This window comes from Balearica regulorum, chromosome 1 (genome assembly GCF_011004875.1).
Source record: "Balearica regulorum gibbericeps isolate bBalReg1 chromosome 1, bBalReg1.pri, whole genome shotgun sequence".
Lineage (NCBI taxonomy): Eukaryota > Metazoa > Chordata > Aves > Gruiformes > Gruidae > Balearica > Balearica regulorum.
Genome location: NC_046184.1, coordinates 70400872 through 70423120, shown reverse-complemented (window position 1 = coordinate 70423120; position 22249 = coordinate 70400872). Strand labels below are relative to the sequence as shown.

General features: G+C 40.7%; 1 protein-coding gene across 1 annotated transcript in view; it reads right to left on the bottom strand.

The window, feature by feature from the left end:
• Positions 1-22249, bottom strand: part of PTPRO (protein tyrosine phosphatase receptor type O) — a 154751-nt gene that overhangs the window by 29113 nt on the left and 103389 nt on the right. Inside the window, 7 exon segments of the mRNA XM_075757298.1 lie at positions 2592-2731; positions 6346-6466; positions 9083-9234; positions 14267-14378; positions 16820-17013; positions 18589-18709; positions 19795-19994. Coding sequence (XP_075613413.1) covers positions 2592-2731; positions 6346-6466; positions 9083-9234; positions 14267-14378; positions 16820-17013; positions 18589-18709; positions 19795-19994 — 1040 coding nt within the window.

Below are 22249 nucleotides of genomic sequence, written 5' to 3'. Positions count from 1 at the left end.
TCCTCTCTCCACTCATACATTTGACTAGGTAAAGTCAGATCTGGTGAAACCCAGGGAAGGTATCCAGGGCCTGCCTTTGAAAATAGGCAGGTAGCCCAACAGCCTGGCAGAAGATGGGAGAGGAAGAAGGGTGAAAACAACAGTGGGAACCACCCAGAGCACCCCAGAAAACCCCAGGGCCCCTTGGAGAGGGCAAGAGGGTGCCTCACAGGGGGCTGGTCAGGCACACGCTTGGTGGGGAAAACGCTGTGACTCCCGGGACATCCCCAGAGGTGGGCAGAGCTCATGAGCTCTGGTTACTAAGCCGTACAGGTAGGAGGAAAACAAAGTTATTTTTATTGAAAGTGCAGCCAAGGCTGCCACAGACTCTGCACCCTCATATGAATATGAGGCATTTCTGCCTCTGAGACGGTTCCTCAGGACGTGAAGAGCCATGAGCCTTTCACATGGCCAAGGTGAAAAACAAAGCTGGAGCAAAGCCTTTGGGTAATAACCATGATCAGATATCCCACACTTCCGTTTTTTTAGCTAGTAAAAACTCTTTACATAATATATATTTATACAATGCTTTAATTACTATGTCCCTGGTAAAAACTTTTGTGTTTTATAAATGCTGATACAGCAAAAGAAAACAAGTACAACACATGCATTGACATCCTTAAGGTCCTCAGAAGCTTTTCTGTACTTTCCAACTAAAGGTGGGCGGCAGATGCAAAAATAGGGACATTGATCCAGTGGTTTAGAAAGGGAACAAGGAGAGGTTTTATGAATGAACTCACTCCAGATGGGGAGTGCAAGATCCTGTAGCAAGTCCTGAGCACCAGATTTTTGCAGTGGCCTGTTGTCAGTCATGGGCCCCTTCTAGGCTAGCAAGGGTTCCTGTCGCAGTGCAATTCTGAGGTACATTACACAGATGAAATCACACGTACATGAGTGTAAGGAAGGAGACTTTTATTCCCTGAGCTGAAAAGAGGGGCCATAGATTGGCAATTGGACTTGGTTGGATGTTTTCCATTTTCCCCTCTGGGAAATTTAAATTAGTCACGCTAAACCCAAGATGTTCAACCTGGAAAGTTGTTGCTTTTCATTTTCCTGATTTAAAAATGGAGGAAAGGGACAAAAATGTTCATGTAGTTAGCATGGAAAATCACAAGTGAAGAAATTTCACCAGTTTAGTGGGAAAGCACCCCTTTTTATAGTTCAAAAAGGAGCCCTTTCCCTTTTTTTCATAGAGGCAGAAAAGGGAGTGACGAATCTAATGAGAAGCGAGCTGACAATCTCTGTGCATTTCCTAGTGCCAGATGTTCACGTCAACAAACCAGACACCCACTGAAGCTCCTGCCAAACGGAGCAGTCTTTTCCTGATGTTCTTAAAACAGATCTGCTCTGCACTAAAGCTGCAAATCCTGTTGTACCTTCCTTGCCTGATCACATCATTATTTTGAATCTCTGCTAAGTGGATAATGACTTCACAATCTTTAGCTATTCACTGTGAAAAAGTAGGAATCTAGATGGGGAATCCAAACTATCCAAAAGATAAAAGTGCATTTAAACATATTTTTTTTCCTTTAGTCAGTGCCTTTCTCAATTTAAAAAGAATAATAAATAATTCAGACCGGTCTTCCATAGGATTAAGAGTGTATATGTCTCTTTTGGGATAATCAGTGGTCTGAGTGGGTTATTTTTTACTTTTTTTCTGAATGATTTCCCATTATGTGTGACAGTCCACATAAGAGAATGATATTTCATGGTACGTAATCACAGTGATTCACTATGCCATCAGCTAAACTGCAAAGTAAGCCTCAAATGTTGCACAGCATTGAATGTCAAGGAAATAAAAGTACTCCTGCTCTATTCTTCACTGAACAATGTTAGCAATCTAAACACTCAGATATTCAGGTGGCCTCTGAGCACAGGTACCTAACTGAACAGAGAGAAGAGGAGGTTCATTTGTGAGACAGAGAAGGTGGGTCTTGAAGGAAGTACCCTAAGAGACAAATTCCATGAGGAGCAGCCACATTTGCAGCATAAAGATGTGCTTTGAATAGCAGTGATGGTCCTACTGAACTTCAGTTCTCAAAACCAGGCATAAAGTAAGTCAGAAAAAATTAAATGCTGCATAAAAGATCTCATGAAATCTAAATGTCTATTTTTCCCATTCCTTATCAAGCTACCTGTGCATTTTTTCCCTTCCTGCCCATTGACATTCCCTTAGTTTTGTGGCCTTTTAAGTTTTGTACTGTATATTGGAGCCATTTTCATGACTAGCCAAAGAATGACACCCTGTTGGATGCACATAGCTTCCATCCAACTAGTTATAATCTCATCAATAAGACAGAAGCCAATTTTAATATTGCAAAATAATAAAATATTTTAGTATTTGAAATGCTTTAACAGTTTAGCTTTTAAAGGTTTAATTCTGAACCACCTTACCACATTTGGGTCAATAATCTAACCTGTGCACTGAGAGTAAAATGTCATTGGGCTTTACATGCAAACGCTAAGCAGCAGGCAACAAACCAGAAAGATGCAAGGCCCAGTCTCTCAAAGAAGAATGAAGAGCAGAAACCAAAGAAGAGACACTTACATACCTGAACTTTTGTTTCCTGACCAGATCCAGCCTGCTGGCAGTAGACTTCAAAGAAATCGGCCACTCCTTCTTCCACCCACAGCAGAGTCACAGAGGTCTGAGTCTTGTTGACAGCAAACAGTGATTTTGGAGGGGCTGGTTCTGGTTAACAGAAAATCTCCTTTTATTAAGCTTATCTTTAAGATTCTGGACAACTGAGAAGAGGAAGCCGCAAACAAATATGACAGCAATGCCTGATGCATTGATCTGTCATTTCCTTCAGACAAAGCCAGCCAATGTAAAGCCCTGCCTCCCATGATGATAAACTGCTGCTGTAAAATGGGAAGATAATGAAGTGTCTTGGTTTTTCTTCTTTATTTAAACTGTTCTGTATTTGGACAGTTGGATAATTATTTCACTTCCCTTTTCAACAGAGCTCTTGTTTGAGGATGATCAGCGTATTCTATTAATAGAATGATGTTAACAGAAGCTCTTTCGGGAGAAGATGGCTGTTCATCTGTTAGCAACACTTTTGGCCAGAGAAAGTTTTGCTTCACAAGGCTTGTCCCAGGAGATGATAAAGCAGCAGCTTCCCACAAATGAAGACCATCTAGGTTCATTTAATTGTAGCAGAAGGAATATTTAGTCAATTAGCAGTTTTTAAAAAATCTTGTAGTCTGTTGCTTTTGTTTTTTTCTAGGCTAACATTTAAGGTCCATTGGGTCATTCATTTCAGTTAGCTGCTGGAGCTTTCTCTCCTCACTGAATGCAGAGGTCCACATTTCAGGTGTCTTCAATTTATTGCTTCAATTTTTGTTGCTGTTGCGCTGGATGAACAGGCAACAGCGAAACATATACAAGGGACTGGGGTTCCTACATGGTGAGGAGGAGACAACCCCGTGATAGGACTATTGGGGGTCTCCTGGGAGAGATGGCATCAGAGATACTGTGAAACATGGACAAGGGTCTGCACGTAGCACCCCTGACCCCGCATGGGGTTGCCTCGGCTATCCCCTCCTGGGCCACTTCCCCACCCGCGAACCCCGGTGGGGGCTGGGCTGCGAGAGGCCCACGGGAGGCCATGCTGATGTCCAGCGGAGACCACCCCTTAATGCAACCCTACCTGAACCATGGAAAGGACAGGAGAACAGGAGGGGAAACCTTGAGGAACAGGGAGACAAAGCGAACAGCCTAGGCACAGTGTTAAGATGAGATATACTTTTTTCCCCCACCAGATTATTTAAAGACCAAGGCTTGATCCTGATGTTCATCCTGAAGACTTCACACAATGGGTACTTGCAACCCCTAGCTTTCAATACCTCAGGCATCCTGGGGTCCTTTGGTTTGCCTTCTGAGAGTGCAAAGTTTGGGCTGTACCTTTCCAAGATGTTCTCCAGAATTTTCAGATTTCCTAATCTATGGACGTTTAACGAAAGTTGTCATTCTCAAACAATGAACTGATTCCAGGATCCTGATGCACTACATACAATGTGATATGTATAACGACATTTTGGTCTTATTTTTTCCCTTCACAAATAATTTGTTATTCTTCTGGGAGATGCTGTCACAGGAGCCTGGACAGGTTGTCTAAGATCCGCCACAAAAAACTTGGCACCAAGGACTTGCTCAAGTGGTTATAGACATTTTGGAGACGTATCTGATCCTCAGACAATCGGATCAGTGTTCTAGGTTTGGAGGCTGCCAAGATTATATTGGCATTAGGGAGAGTGTTGAGGAAAGCAGGGTAGGGACTGAGGAACATTCACGTGCCTTCTTCTGTGTCACGGGGATTGCAGTGCACATGTTGTCCCAGAACTACATAAGGAAAGAGTCCTTCTCCCTTAATTACACACATATATCTGCTCTTGGATTCAGAAACACATTCCATGCCTCGCTCCAGGTAAAGAAATGGCCTCAATTAAAATATGAGTTTTGCATTGGGCATCATCCCAAGCAAATCCTCCTTTTGCCTCCAGCAAATGGCTTGATTTTTCTGCAAGTGGAAAGTTGCCAGGATGAAGCAAACATCATGGAGGGAAGAACATTTGGCAGGAATGCTTAAGTGACTGCCAAGTGCTGAGTCGTCTATCACTTAGAGTCAGTTCCCACTACTGCTAATTACAACTCCCATTGCTCCCTCAGAAACAGAGAGAAGGAAAACCTCCAGTAAAATACCCTTACTATTGCCTATTCAAAGTGCAAACAGCATAAAAAGAAAAAAAAAACAAAAACCAAAAAACACCAAAATACCAAACCAAAATACAACAAACCAACAAAAAACAACCACCAGAATTCTAGAAGTGATTTATCAAAAAGGAATTCATTCCACTTTCTCTTTGTTGACAATGAAAGAGCAAAATAACTATACCAGTTCATTAAGAGCCTGCCTGTCCATAAGCAAAGAACAGGAAGATACAGCTAGGCTGCAGGATGTACAACATGAATAATACATGGCACTAATGGACCTGTCTGAAAGATAAAGCAAGTTGATATTGTGAAATACCCCTCTAAAATATTTGGACAATGGTAGCAGGGGGGACATACTCACCCTCACACATCCACCCACTCAGTCCCACGAATGAACACACGCACCTAATTATGCACAGATACAAGGCATGGGGAAAACAGTGGACAGGGTTTGCACAGGGAAGAGAAAATCTGTGGAATTTGTCTACATCTTTCAAATATTCCCTTTGGTGAAAAGACCTGGAAGAGCTTCAGATTTTTGTGGCTGTACTGCTTGCCCCAGTGCTGTTTAAGAGATTTGAGTAAGAGCTATTGAGGAAGACGAATAGACAATGATTGCTTCAAGACCACTAATTCAATTAGAAATTATTGAGCCCTTTAAATTCACTTCTTTCACTGTCACCCACAAAAGGTTTATTATGCATGTAGAGAAGATAATTTAGTTTGAAATTACTAACTCTTCTTTACCCACCTTCACAGCGCAGTTAATGCCTGTAAAAGCAGTTAGGCACACTTCAAAATTTCACAGCTTTAGGTACCTAGTACTCAATAATTCTATGTGCATGCACAAGTGAAGTAAAATCTCTTAGGGTACAATGGTGTGATGTATAGTCTTCCTCACAGGTAAAGGAAGATGTTGGGCAGGAAGTTATATTTTCAAGTCCTACCTGAAGAATTAAGTTCTTAAGTCTTTTTTTATTATTATTGTTGTTGGGTTTTTGTTTTGTTTCTTTGAGGAAATTATACATATGTCCCTTAGAATGACGCTGGGTTCCACAACTATGAATCTGGTTGGTTTTGTGAAGAGTACTGTCATTGACTTGTATTTAAGTGTACATTTTGGGTGTTGGAAGACTATGGAAATGTCCAGGGAGAGAGGAGAGGTAGAGTGCAGACCCAGAAATAGGCTTATCGAAAACAAGGACCGTTCTGCTTTGTATTGAAAAGTTTAGCTGTGAAGCCTGAGTCACTGCTCCCAAAACCTGCCTGTGTTCAAGACCTTAGGGAAGCAACTATGGAACAGAGTTGTTCTCCCAGTGAGGCATTAAGTGATTTGCACTTTCCAACTTCCACTTACAGTCAGATTCTGCCACTCTTGCTCCTCTTGAGTAATACTATTTTAAGAAAGTAGCTTCACACACAGAAACGAGATGCTCTTCACAGCAAGGTGAGGTGAAAATTACAGCTTTGTAAAAGAAATGCAGTCCCAGGTACATGACACTGAAGATTTTGAATCTGCTGATGGAGTTGCTTTTATAGTCAAATGAGAGGAGGAGTGAGTTTGTAATTTACAAACAAGCATTTCTTACCCAATTTCACAAGCTGGGGCAGGGAAGTATTGCTGCCTCTTTCAGTACAAGCAGTCACTGAAAGGTTGTAAATGTCCCCCGGAGGCAAGCTCAACACTGCAGTCATCACATTGCGTGTTACCTACAATAATTATCAACACCAACTGTTACATATGACCCAAACCAGATATCCTTCTTGTAAAATTAATCTGGTCACTTAATATACTACAAAGAAAGTTCTGTGCATCACAGTAGATGTCTTCTGTATACTCTAGACTTGTCACATGAACCAGTTCCCACGGACACCAACTGTGGAAAGCCATGATGTTCAGCAGAATATCGCAATGCAGAGATAAGACAATCTTAGGCCATATTTTCTGTATGACCAGTGAATATCTAAGGAAGAAAGAAAATCTCCCTCATATCAACAAGAGTACTCTTGCATGTAGATTTTTCGAGCTGTGCAAAACGCTAACCAAACCATGGATTTGAGTGCATTGCAATGTTAGAGGCATTTAAATCAGATGAGATATCTCTACAAAAAGTACACAAGACACATATAGGCAGGCCTTTATACAGCCGAAGAACCTGCAAATTAAATCCAGCTGGGCAAGTCTAACACCTACCTGGCAACCTGTTGTCTTGACAATAGGTCTCAGGGCCTGACTTCAGTCATCTGCAAGTTTGAAACCAGATATGATCCAAAACTGAGCTGAGCTTCAAAAGATTGTGAACAACTTCTTCCTATTATTTTAGGGGTGGGTAAGATCCCCATTTCTCCAGAGTGATGGAGAAGGATGCAGAATTCAGACACTGTTTTCAGAGCACTTGTAGACTATCTACAAAGAGCGCATTCAGTAATCTCATGCTGGTTTTCATAATCAATTTTCAGGCTGAAGCTTTCAGTTCCAAGAAGGATAGATGGTCTTGAATAAAGACTAACAGGACTATGCACATTATCTTGATCACTTGTCTAAAAACTGACCAACTTCTTCAGAGTCTTGGGAAGTACTCAAATAGTAGGAAGAAAAAATCATCATCACTTGATTAATTTATCTATTTATTTTAATAAATCTACAAGAAAAACAACCATAATAATAATCTTAAGAATCTTAGTAAATCAGATAAAGAGAGTACATTATAGTATGATTTTTAAAGGAAATTATTTCTGAAAGTGACTAACAGAGTTTAGGAGAGCAGGTACACAATGCAGCCTGCAAACATACACCCACGTTTACAAATATGAGCAGTACCATAAAGGTTAGCTATAAACAGGTTGTTGCAGGAATTTCTTAAAGAATACCTGCTGGGTTCTCTTGTTTTGAAAATAAAATAAAGAGAAATACTCCTAAAGACATCTTTGAAGTTTTATTTGTGGATACCCTCTATTGTTAATCTGTTGTTTAATCTAATATTCAATATTCATTTTCATTTAATTTCATATTTAATGTTTACTGTATTTTATATTTATTCAATCTAATAATTTCTTACTAAAATACTATTTTACTAGAAGTGGTAGCATAAAAGTCAGATTTTTTTCCTGTAAGAATAATAATTTTAGAGAGATGACTTTTGGAAGGAAGGGAGGGATATCACAGAACAATTTTTTTAAATTCAATTGTTAGAAAACTTTATTTGGGGAGAGGAGGGAAGTGGCGTTTTCTTCCTTGTTTGAAACAAAGATCCAAATATTGGAAGCTCCTGCTGTTCAGAAATGTCATGTTTTTGATCAGTTCTACTAATAACATAATTAGATTCATGCTGCAACAAGCTCCAGATGGGTGCACCCTGGCAGCCACTATGAATCCAACAAAAAATAGGGTGTTCCATGTAAATCCAAATAAAAATTTCTGATGAATTTGCGCTTACACTGAAAATCCACTTCCCACTCAGCATCTGCTGAGTCTTTGGCTGTAGAAGGGAAACCTTTGCCTTGAAAAAGACCAGACATTTTCTCCTTGTCAATGATTCAAAGATCAACAGAGATGTAGAAGACAGTCACAGTCCACAGGTTGTACGAAGCTACTACATATCCCCACGCCGCACTGCTCCACTGCTTTTTCAAACACTTCTCACTGTTTGTCCAGGGACAGCTCTTTTGCTTCAGGTTAAACATGTGTCTCAGTACCCTGCACAGCATGACTTTAATCCACAGCTGGAAAACTCAGATTTCTCTAAGTGATTTTTAAATATGCTCAAAGAGTTCAAGAGAATGTGCCAAGAACACATCTTAACATCGGGCAAGTTTTCTAAGTGCATACATTCTGGGTGAAATCCTCATCTCATCAGTTAGTGGAACTTGTATTTAAACAGAAAATGAAAACCACATAATTTATGAGGAGGTCTGTTTGATAAAGTCAGAAAATGGGAAGTGATAGTACCTGGTCTGAATGCACTAAAAAAAACCTCAGCCAGTAGTGCAGTCTGGTTATTATTAAATAGAAATTGAAACAAACCAAATCTGTTCACTAAAAAAATACCCTTTCTATTTTACTGTCTGCAGCTCAGAAGTTTATAAGCTATTTTTAATTTCTCACCTAAATTATCAACACTTGCGCTGGATCACCATAGAGCCATTTTGTCCACTAGCTGTTTTGAGAGCTTGAGTCTTTGGAAGTACATGCTAGCACTGTGAAATAACTTTAATTGAATCAGGCTTCTACCTGACTTGCTTAAACTTTGTACTACAAAGTTATTATCTCGGGGGGGGGGAAAAAAAAAAAAAAAAAAGAGCGACACTTTCCCTACTCATACTTACACTCTTCTTGATTTTTTTCTTTCCTTCTGCAATAACCATCCAATGCAGCATCCTGGAATGAGAAAGGTCAGTACCATCTCCTCCATAGGTCCAGGTGATGTACAAAAGGTGGTTGTAGTATTCTATGGAGGTAATCTCGGGTGCCACGGGTGCTGAAGGAAGAAGACAAATGTATTACAGACGGGGTCTAACACAGTTGATTACCAAATCCAGTGATAAACTTCTGCCAAATGGTACTGTCAGGAAGAGAGTATCACAAACCTGCAGTTTTCCAAAGAACATCTTTTTGCATGAAAAGTTATGGCTACCTTTGTTGCCAGGGTGAAAGTCCCACCTTCACATAAGGCAGCCATCAGCTGACAGCCATCTAAGCATCAAGCATCTAGTCTACAAGCATGTGGTAGCTATATTATTAGGTATTATTAGGTGTTAGGTGAAGCAGCTGTTGTCCCTCCTCTTCTTCCACACACCCAGCTCCTGCCCAGTGCTGTCCCCGCTGCTGCACAGCTCAGAGTGCCCTGACGGAGCCCCACCAGCCTGTTCGATGGCTTGTCTTGCACTGGAGCTGCAAGCCCTTGGTTCCCTGTGTACCCCAAGAAGAAAGATAGCAACCTCCAGAGCAACTCCTCTCCTCTTAAAATAGGTATTTGAGTAAGAGAATTACCTCCTGGAGGTGCCTCTCTATTAATTGCAGAGGGAGTAACAGCTGATCAGCTCACCTCAATTGCCTAGTTTGGAGGTGTGGGTCCCCAGTTAGGATTTAAGTTTAAACCGAGTGGAGATCCAAAAGTGAAAGTCAGCGATTGGTAAAGAACATAACACCCTCTCCAAGGGTTATCAGTGGGATAACCTGGATAAAGCAGGGAAGTATACGAATCTGTGCGCTTGGCAGATCCTTGAGGAGCGCCAGCACAGCCCTGGATGCCAGCACAGCTGCAGGTGCCAGCAGCCGAGATGAAACGCAGGAACGACTTGGAGCTCGGGTCTGTTTGAAGGGGCCACAAGATGTCACTGCTGCTTTCACAAAGGCTTCCATGAGTTTTGCATCGAGACATTCGTTAGCAAACAGATTTACTGAAGTAATCGCTGAGAAAGGCAGCAAATACAATGCACGGACAATTTAGAGCCATTTAGAAACGTTTAGTAAGACTATTCTCTCCTATTAATCTTGAAAATGTCCTTTTGTGCTGTTGAGAGGAAGCAATGTTATTTAGTATAAAATCTTTAAAGTAATGCTTCTTTTAGAATCACAGAATCTTTAAGGTTGGAAAAGACCTCTAAGATCATCAAGTCCAACCATCAAATTAGTTGACAAATTAATTGTTAATTTCTAGACTTCCAATTCCATCCCTACACAAGGATTGTATATTCCTTACAATTTAATGTCACACCTGGCATGAATCTTACACACTAATAATAATTTCCTCCTATACTTAAATATTGATGACATACTTTCCTTTTTAATGTTCACACAGCTGTCTGCTTTATGTATCTGGCAATGAACATCCAGGATATCTCAAAATAAGGGCCACGGCTTGCACAATCGTCTCCTCCAACACATCCTGCTGCTGACCTGGCCTGAAGTGACACCTGAAAGCATCCACGGGACCAACAGACAGCAGACATGGTGGTACTCGCCAACACCAACAATCTGTCTGTCTTACTGGTTTTGCCTCTCCAAAGCTAAAAGCATTCTCATTGTAAAAGAAAATGTTGGTGGTCTAAAGCGCCCTCACTCATGATTGCTTTAAATCCAGCTGTTTACAGCAGGTGGCATTAAAAACTCATTAGTCACCACAGCAACACCGGCAGCGCCACAATCTCTCCCTGCGTAAAAACAACAGCGTGCAACTGTTGCTGCAGGAGCCCAAAAGACCAAACGCCGTATCTGGTAAGTCTCTGGGAACCCCCCAATCTCCCCCATTCTCTTCGGGACATCTGACCAGTTGTCGTGGCAGAGAGCTATGTATCACCTGGTCTTTTCTAATACCCTTTTCATTCCAAGCGCTGCAGTTCAGTAAAGCCCCAGCTTGGCTGCAGACTCCACGTGAGCAGTGGGATCCTGCATTAGGGAAATGGTTTGTCTGCTCTGAGCTTGCAGCAAGGTGTGGTCCCAAACTCCCAGATGATCCTTCTGCTTTGTTTTAAAAAAATCAAGCTTATGTTCTGGTGCACAGGTTAGCTTTCCAGTTATACACAGAAGAACTGACAGACAGTGTACTGTCAAGAAGATTACAGAACCTTCGTTCTAGTATTTTAAAATTTAGGGCTTTTTCATGGTCTTTTTGTTTGTTTAATTCCTGGCAACCTGTGCAGGGGAGGTAGCATTGTTCAGAACGATGCAGAAAGGGACCAAGTGCTCCATAAAACTATCTGTTCCCTCTCTGGAAAGAAAGGGGCTGAGAGTGATAGAGAACCGTGCAGTCCCCTGGTAACTTGAAAGACTGAAAAGGCAGCACCTACTGGGGACAAACATTTCAAACCTGCAGACATGAAAAATTGGCATGCCACTTTCTGGCAAGTCAGTCTGACAGCAGTCCCTGGACAAAGAGTTTTCAAGTAATAAGGCAATCAGATGACAGGACTGTATTTAATGCTCAAATTCAATGCTGACCATCTATTGATAAACGCCTGTAATTTGATCAAATCAGATTTGTTTGTTAGGACTCTTCCCTTAAAATGCTGTGATCTGGCTCACTGCTATGCAACGTTTTCATCAATACTCTGAAAGCAAAAGCACTGCTGACGAACCACGCAGCAAGTAAAATGGCAACTGGCAGAGGTGTGGAGGATTTGGACAGGGCTGTGATTTGAATTATTGGCCCTTATGCTGAGCCTGTTCAAACAAAATGTATTTCAAAGTGCCAGGTGCAAAGCTGAGTCTTTAGGAAAAAGGCATGCAGACAACACTTTCCAAATGACAAAATCTGGAAAGCAGCTACCCTAGGAAGGAGTTAGAAGCTACAGAATAGAAGCAAATCAACACAGACCTCCAGTGTGATGCCATAGTAAATGCAATCATCTAGATGCACAAACAGGAGAGCATTGAATAGGGAGCTGATTTTGCCTCGGTAGGAGCATTCAGCAGGCTGGTATTACACTTTCAGTTTTCACATACTTTGGTAAAGACAGTAAAAATTAGAGAGGCAAAGCAGGGGAAAAAAAGTAACATGAGAAATTGCCTTACTGTGAGAGCACCTGAAGAGTTCAATGAAAGCAATTTATCAACAGAAAAAAGTGAAACTAAATTCTATATAGAGAGGGGAAAAAAGCTTTGTGTCTCTTCAATCAATAAAAGTGTAACAAGAATCATGGACTGGATACTAAAACTAGAAAAATTCAGATCAGAAGCAAAGGATAAACCTTTGATAATAAGAGGAATTAAGCATTGGTACGACTTTTCAGTTGGATATTTTCTGGATATTTTCACTTAAGACCAGATGACATTTTTGAAGAGAGGTTTTGCTGACCACAAGTGGATGACATTACCTAAGAGATTCATACATTTCTGATTTTTTCTACACCTGCTAGTGAAGGAGTTGATACATTTTTCATCTAATAGCAGGAACAGTCTTTACTTTCTCCGTACAGAGATCCAGACTGATCCTGATGATAGCTTATATTTTGGAATGACCTTAATCTCCCTAATTCCTGCTGCAGGTTTCTGGAGACACAATATTGAAGTGTGAGGGCCGTACTGGAACATTTCCACTCTAAAACGCTGAACCTGGTACTCAAGTCAGTTGCAAAGGACATTTCTCCCCTCATACAGCAACCAACCAGCTGGAAAATTGCTTCCTTATAGTGCTACAGAAAAGTTGATTGATGCCAAAGGACAATGAATATCCCTGGAGACCCTTCACGGGGCCCCGGTGGGTGCTACGAGTTTCTAATAAACTGGAGAAGTGCCAGAATTTGTTGGCCGTGCAGCTTGGGACCAGGTATCTCAGGATGGGAGTGTTTCTGATGACTTCAGTGGAGCTAGGACTTCACTCAGTAATAATTTTTCTGTTGTGGCTCTGTTGAGCACAGGCACTATATTAATCATTATTCCAAATGGGTCTTATTCCGTTCCTTCCTCAGTTCCATCCTTTTTGCCTCTCGCCAAAAAGAAAATCTGGCAGTAGGCCAGTATCTGTTCTGGAGGGAGTGGCGGGGACCTTGCAGGCTGATTTTCCTCATAATTTGATTTCTACAGCTGGAAAAGATGAACGAGTCATACTTTATTTCCTCTCTTAGTGCATCTGAATTATTTACTGCTTTCAATCACCTTCTGCAAGGTGAATTAAACAGCGGTACATAAAAGCAAAATGACTGAATAGGGAACTTTGAGTTAACCAGCCTGGATGCTAGGAACATGTGGCGAGGCCCTAACAGGAACTGTTGTAGGGTCTTCCCTCTCTGACTAATCTGTTTGACATATTGAAGATTCGAACCCAAAGTATCTGACAAGAGACAATGGAGTGTGTTAAATGCAAGGCCGGTCCCAACTGGAAGAGTGCAATCCATGTGGTTACATCAATTTACTGTAGCTGAGGATCCGGATGACAAATGACTTGCCAGCACCACACAGTTTCCCAAGGCCAATTTACCCAGTGCGGGTGCAATGCGTTGATCACTGGAGCACCCCTCCCTCCTTACTGCACGCAAGCAAAAAACACCCCGCAGAAAAGGCAAGGCTGGAGGACAAGAATAATGCGCTACTGAACGTGCTCCTTGCCTCGGTCTGCCTAAGAGTGCGGAACTCTACCCTACGTAAGCTAAACTGTGGTTGTGGTCTGACCTGTGGATCACTGGGAGGGGAAAAGAGGAGGGAAAAGTATTGGGAAACATTGCAAATATAAGGAAAAATGTTTCATAATACTAGCAAACCTAAGAATTCAGATTACTATTTCCCATTAACTTCTCAATGTCTAAAACATACACTGTCATAAAATCCGAGCAGGATCACTGGCCCTCGCTGGAGCCCTTGCATCAGCTGATGGAGGACTGGAACAGAGTCATCAAACACTGCGCTTTGCATAGGGAAATTATACACATTAAAGCAGCCCTCAGAGCTTTCCTTAAAAAGCCACAACACAAAATTTAGCTGTTAAATACCCTAACTTGCAACATCCGAGTCAGGCTTTCCCAGCACCTCAGCTCCTGGGAGCATTTCCACGGTCTTTTCAGGCAGCTGCTTACCTGTTATGAAGCTGATGGTGGAGCTGTCACAGCAGCTCAGCTCTGGGTCCCCCCAAGTCACCATGGTGACCCGGAAATTGTAATACCAAGCAGGCAGCAGGTTAGTTATTCTCTATAAAATGACAAAAGACAAACAGAAGCTCAGGAGAAAATTCACCAGCATGAGGTGTGACTTATAAAACACGACGATATTTATAAATCCAGTGCCCATGCATGGGACCAGTTTACTGAGCTCCCACTCCTTGCAGCAGTGGAAACCTCTGTACTTTGGGATTTCAATTTATTCAAAAATCTGTACAGTGAGAGCGAACAAGGTTGTGGTGGCTCTGCTAATTACCCACGTGCACGTGGTCCCAGGTCCTACCCGCCATGGGAACCTCTCATTGATTTCCAGGGCAGCGAGAACGATTCCCGCAGAGTGATCTTCCATCACAAAATTCTGATTTGATGAAGGTAGAATATTTAACTGGGAAATGCAGGCTTTTCTATTTCAATGAAATAGGGTTTGAGGATAAATTAGAAACAATATTTTTGACTCAGAAATTGTCACTTCAAAAGACTTATGTTTTTCCAATTTTCAAAGTGTATTTCATTTTGTGTTATCATTTATTATAAATGAAATATGAGTGAAACATACATGACTTATGAGACATAAATTATATATATAAATACAAATGAGATATAAATGAAGTATAAAATGCAATATATTTCATATTATAACACTGTATGTAATATTTAAGTTAAAATTCAAATACTTCCACTGACAGCACAAAACACTTCAAATGTTTACTTTTATGTTTAAATTAAAAGACTTATGATATTTTTAAAATTCAAAATAAAAGCAAATTGGAAATAATGAACATTTTTAAGAAATTGATGTTTTTACAGATCTGCGCTGTTTGCAGTGGCCTTTTTCCCCCAGATAGTACAAGGCAGTCCAAATATAGGGTTTGTGGATTATTCTCTTTATGCTTTTTCTAAAAAGTTTTATCCAATTAACACCAAAACCCTGAAGATGCTTGGACTTCTTCTGACATGCCCCTGGTGTAATACTGAAAATACCAATTGCTTTGAATATTTTAAAATAAGATGCAGAGCACAAAATGAACAAAGCAACTAAACAGAGTGAAAGGGGCAAATTCAGTTCCAAAGGTTCTCACCAAGTGGTAACCCTTCAGGAAATAATTTTTGATATAAGCTGTCAGATAGCTTGATTTTTGATTCCCCTGTCTTCTCACTGGGGTTGACATTGTTGCTCCAGAACACACCACTACAAGATGTCAGTAGATCATAGGGAAATTTGTGGGACATGGTGGGATTCTGGAGCATGAGAACCCAAACAAAAGTTCACCGATACCTATCTGTATGTTACATGCCATAACAGAAGAGCAGGGAGACACTCTTTCTAATTCAGGCTTACTCTTTAAAATTATTCTCTAAGAAATGCTCACTCTAGCTGAGATATAGCACTGTTGCATTTCAGACTGGAATTCAGACAAAGGAATTCCAACTTGGCTTTTTTGAATACAGTTTGCAACGGTAAGGGACAATATAATCTCATTTTCTAACGAACCACATTAACTCTGGAAGATGGCATTACTTCTAAGATTACTTGGATCACTCAGGTAATAATCTAATTGTGCTGAGTCATGATTACAAGATATTAATTACTCATTTGGTAAGTTATTTTTGTTTTTAATTTCCCTGGAGATTTATGTGCTAGATTTACAGTCACGTACCCAATTACAGTTAAGCCGCTGTAGCCAAAATGACTCCACAAATGGTATTATGCAAATCAGTTACAGTAAATCACTGTGGCTCTCATAAGCAGCAAAAGTTATTGCTACCCTTTTTGCATACTCATAACTTTCTGAACAACTAATTTCAGCTAAAATCGCTTGCTGTCTTGTGCTACAACGAAGTCTGAATAAAATCTGTTCCCCTTCTCTAGGAAATAATGGAAAATAAGAGGAAAATTTCACTTTATTTCTGCAAAGATGCGTGTGCTTGTATGTGTGTTCTTCTAGAGACCAGTCTCCACCTAGTTGAAATCCTGACATAAGCCTTTGTAGCTTCAGAAACACAAAGGCTATTTTCATGAGAGCATCTCTGCAGCTAAGCCTTCCAGATGGCACACTGCAAGACCAGCCCACAAGCCCCCAAAACATATTATCAATATTAATTATGTAGATGAGGCTTTGGACTACTCCCCCCAAGGAGATGATGGAATTTTTAAAGCCCTGACTCACAAACTGACTCACAAACTGAAGCTGCCTCTGGACTTGCTGAACATGCCCATTTGTCAATGAGAAAGAGGGTCATCTCCTATCTCATCACTTAAACTTTAGCATGGTTCAGCTGCCATTCTCTTACTTTAGGACAAAAAAAAATGCCTCTAGCATCCTGGCCATTTTCTCTGCTTTGCCTGGAAAAATGTGCCAGGCTTAAAGGCGTATATATATATTTAGGGGGGAAAGGCTGGGCAAAGAAATGTCAGGAGCTGCCAGCGCCACACAGGCATGGGAAAGCAATAGTCAGTAATGGTCACTTTACCACGGAGGCAGTTAAGGAGACGGTTGCTGCTATTTCATAGTAGGTTGTCCACTCGGAGGTCATCGTTGATGGGTTGAAGTAAAACATTTCTACAACATATTTCCTAAACACCCCAAGGAAAGGTCTGTTCCAGCTCAAAACCACAGCAGTAGGTCCCAAAGGGTAAAGCGTCAGATCCTTTATTCCAGTGGGCACTATAAACCAGAAACTGTGATTAGTAATGTGTGTGTTATCAGTTACACTTTCTTTTAAAACAATATTTTTCCTTAACCGAGTTCTACCTATTTCTGGTTTGTTCCTGACTAATTTCCAGGAGCTTCCTTGTTACAAGCAAGCAATACATTTTTTCAGCATTTGTTCTCCAGTTTGTTATGTCTACTTCTTCAGAAATTACTACAGGCTACTTGGTGTTGGCTGCTTAGCCTGAGATAAAGTACAGGGCTTCCTTTTTCATAAATGGATGGTTCCATTCTACTTTGAAAATCAGGATGTTTAGGAGATATTTCAAATTGCTCAAAAACAAAAGCATCAAAAGCCATAACACTTTGGAAGATGAAGACTATGAGGAAGAACAGTTTTCATGTCTAGCCCTCCTTCCCTGGGGAATCTAAAGGTGCTGTCATGTATCGCTATTCTTGCCTCACAGATGATGACACTGAGAAAGGGGAGTCAAGCGATTTGAAAAATGTCACATAAGGGTCAACGTCTGCAACCATTACTTGTCTGAAAAGCAATTATTCTTCATGACTTAACTGAGGCTACTTAAATAAGTACTTTGCTAACATTTGCAAGGGTTGCATAGTCCCATCTATTGCATGCCAGGTCAGAGCCGAGACCAGCACCCACATTACTTCAGTCCATGTTAGCACATGATTGCCTTTCCCTTCATAAATCATTCACCACATCTTTGCTTTGCTTTGCTTTCCCAAAAGTGTTAATACTCCCTCAGTGAAAGTGAGGCTTAGGATAAACATGCAGAGAAATGAGTACTTTTTAAAGTGCATTTTATCTTATTTCAATTTCATTCATCATGAACCACCACTGATAATTTCACATAACAGTTTGTTTTGCAGCTCTACTATTTTAATATCAAATTCAATATCCTGTTATGAAATGAAAACTCAAGATCCACCATTAAACTCAAGAAAGTCAAGGCATACACAACTGAAGTTGGTGATGGTCTTGTAGTAGTGCAGGAGATAAGCCAACTCTCCTGGCTCTTAGCACTGTGGCCTTCAGACTGGGCCACATTACATCCTTCATAAAGCACATTTGCAACAAATGTCTTAACAGCAGTCAACACACTTCATGAGACAGTGGGAATGAATCACCTCTAGGAAGTGCCTCTCTCCACGCACCACAGACCACCTGCAGGCTGGCTACACCTAAGTGACGTGACTCCCACCCTAAACGACACATACCATGAGCACTGCTAGAGACAAAAATATATATTCAGGTCTCCAAAAGTGAAGACAGTTCTCTCCACAGTGCACTCTGTGTGTGAATCCTGGCCATGACTGCTCTCTAGTTGGGTTTGTTAATAACTTAACATTTAAATGTGAAATATCTATCTTCCACTGAAGGAGTATTTTCCCCACCTCAGTAATGGGCTAGACAATACAAGAAAAATATTCTCAATAAATGTTCATTGCATTTGAAATAACCAATATGACAATTTTGTACTCCTTCATGGGCTCTAGGGCTTAATAAATACACTACACATATTTAAAAACAAAACAAACATTTCAAACAGTAGATGCAGGGGTTACCAATGGAAAATGTAACAGGATCAGAAGGCGGTCCAACCAACGGTCCTTTCCGTAAGTAAACCACAACTTGGTACTGGGCACCAGGAACAAGATTTTCAATGAGGTTGCTGCTTGAATTTACCTAATGGGGGCAGGAGGAAACACATTGGATGTGAAGTATTTACTTGATTAATTAAAAGAATATTGAGACTGTACTTGAACTACTCCAGTTACAAAAGGCATGATTATGAGCACACTGGCATCAGCAGCTAAAACTCCATTCATTAAGCCCAAAATGGCAAAACTGAGAAGGCGTTCAGGACTGACTTGACAAATGATCTCAGAGACTCACACTTGCCTTGCTGCATAAGGTCAGCTGTCACACTGTAGACCCACTCTCTCCTACTATCAAAGTTTATTGAAATATTCAGGCTACATTATTCATATTCAGGTGATATTATTCAGGCTGGAGTATTTAGATTGTGTGTTTTCAATAAAAGCCTGAGGCTTTTCATCGGCCATCTGATTCATCTGCAGCGATGTGAGCTGAAGGCAGCGTTATGGGAAAGCTGTCTTCTGAATGCGTGTGTTAAGCGACTGCATGGTGAAATCAGAGGAGAATTACTCTCTTTCACCTCCCCTGCACAGTACTACAAAACCTGACTAAGGGACATTGTGATTTTTCTTTTCAGTTTGAAACATTGCCGTTAAAATTTCTGCTGTGCCACACCAAGTTTGAGGCAGAATGCCTGACCAAGTGATTCTTGGTCTGATACAATATGAGAAGTCTTATCTCCCTGAGAGTCAGCTAACAGCAAATGCACAGAGCAGCTTTGGGGAAAGGACTTCACGTGCCCCTTCTAGAACTGCAGGCTGATACTCCCTACTAATACTTTCTTCACAACTTTTCCAAAGTCTGTATGACAGCCACCTTTGCGCTGGTGTTTTACTGCAATGCAAATGAACATATCAGTGCCAGCACTGATTTAGTGAGGAACAGAATTTGTCTTTAACAGCTGCTTTTAACAGCTACAATTTTAACACCACTGTGGTTTACCATACACTTTCACTCCTGAACGCTGTGCTCTCCCCTCCACTCTGCATCAGCTGTGTCCCTTTGGACTGCAGAAGGGAGCACCTACCGCTGTGCTCTGCAGCCCTGAGCCTGATAGGGCCCTTGGGCACAAGCAATTTCTTCCTCTGTTTGAAAAAGCTTCTGCCCCTTACCTCAGTGCAGTAGTGTTTTTCAAGCCTTTGACTTTCCTTTTGCTTCTGACAGGTCAGGGAGACCACAGACACGATGGTGCTGTTGCCGCCGCTCTCTTGTGATGCTGTCCAGGATGTCAGGGCAGTCGTGGAGCTTAGCACCGTCACGGTCACGTGCTGGGGCTTTTCAGTGAGCTCTTCTATCCATTCACCTGTGGGGCCTGGGACATGTCCCAAAAGCACATGTGAGCAAGCCACTCTATGCATTTGAGGCATGTAAGTTAAAACATCCTCCTTTCACGGGATTATTTACTACTAGTGAAAGAGGTTGGACTGACCACAGACCTCAGCCAGTGGAGATGGCAGCCCCCCGGAAGCAGCCTGTGGCTGGTGCTATTTCACCCGTAACAGAGCAGATGACAAGAGAAACATCACTGTTTGAAAATTCAGATTGCAGTATTCTCTACTGCTTACCAGAAACCACCCAGCAATATCAGGTTCACTCCAAGGGAATGTTTAAAAGCAGTGATATGCAATAATGTACAGACTGTTGACAAATATTAAAGGATAAGCACACAAAATTTTTTGCCTCTCCACATACTAACATACCCTCCAAGTATATTATAGCCCTGAAGCATGAAAATCAAGTTCACAGAGGTTACCACAGTAAAGAATCTCATTCTCCATAAGACTTTCTGAAGCACTTGGTAAAGAGCACAGGTTTAAATGTAGATAAAATAACAATTTGGAAAATAACTTCAGCTAGACTTGGTCAAAAATTCAGATTTCATGAAGATCATCAGGTTTTCTTATCCCTTTTAAGTGACACTTGTGACAGCTCTCTCCTTGACATTCCTTCCTTCATGCAATTCTAATGGTACTTTAAGTTTATTGAGAAAATACGATAACTGCCAGAACATGAATTTGGTGCAAAATCAGCCTATAGGATTTGACAATCTGTACTGCTATCTGGGTGCAAAAAAAATGTTGTGTAATACAAGCCAGTAATTTGACATGATGATTCACTAACTGTTACAAGGATGAGATAAAGCTGAAGCTAGGAGCAAAATTTATTCACGACAGCAGACCCATACCTACTCAGGTAAAAACAGGAATTGGATCATTAGATTAGTCTCCGGAGCCAGTGGATGTATGCGTAGCTCTTGCTATTCAGAAATTGTTTCAGCATCAGCATTAAGGGAACTGAGCTACCTCATGTCACGGCCCAAAGTTGTAGTCCCCACACAAAAAGTCTACTTGATCAGACTCATAAAGAGGAATGGAAAAGCAATTTCAGCTTAACAATATTTGTGCATATCTCAGATTTGGCATACTACCAGAAATACATATAAAATCTAGCTAAAATATTAAGGATCTTGCATTTGACAGAATAAGTAAGACAACTGCCAAGAATCCTCATCTGGTTCTAAAAGCTTGTAAAACTAACAGACAAAACTCCCAAAAAACCAAACGTTCTCACGTGTTACATGTAAAATGATAATATTTGTCACATACCTATAAAATCTCAATACTTTACAGCCAATGAGATTCAAGTTCTAGCAATCCATACACCTATACTTTGCATTAACATTTTCCTCATTTCTCTCAGGTCTCTGTCCCCAGTTAGTGGGCTTCATGGAGGACACTATTTCATATTGCTTAATGGAAATAAATCACACCTTGTAAAATGGAATAACATTTGGTACTAATAGCAATACTACGTAATTTATTTGATATATATGTATAGTTATATATACTTTAATGCTTTCCATATAATGAAACTGTCTAATAACTATTCCTAAAGAAAACTGGAAGACAGTGAAATTACAACAGCAGAGACCCTGTCTCTCACTTGCTCTTTCCTATTTTCTCTTTGTTTTCCAAGTGCTGTTTCTATCAACTATAAAGTTGTTAAAAACGTAGGAGTGATAGAGGAATTCAGTTACATGCAGTCAAGCATTATGATGAATTTAAGCCTAAATAGTTAGTATTTGTAAATGTTATGAGCTACTAAACATACAAGTTTTATTAGTAATGTACTTGAGTACGTTTCCTTTTAATATTAATATTTCTGCCAGCCTTAGCTACTGTGTCTTGTTGCAGCATTCGTGATTCGGGTGAGACACTATCCTCCCACATGTAAAATTGTGTGGTGCCGTAAGTATTCCCCTGTTCTCATTGTATGGGTATTTTGTAACCTATATCTATTTCCTTTCGTAAAAAAAGGTACAAGGGTGACCACAGCCATCAGAAGGATAATAATCTGAATTCACCAACACCTGTCTCACTTGCTGATCTAATTGTCAATCATGATACTAGTTTACACAGTAGTGTGTTATTACTTTGTCTTTTACTAAATCTTCAGTTAAGAAACCCTGGGATTCTACAGGGAAATAATAAATTACTTTTCCTCCTCTGAATTTAGCAGGCTGAACTACTTCATCTACTGTAATTTGCCCCGTGTTCTCTCAGAGAC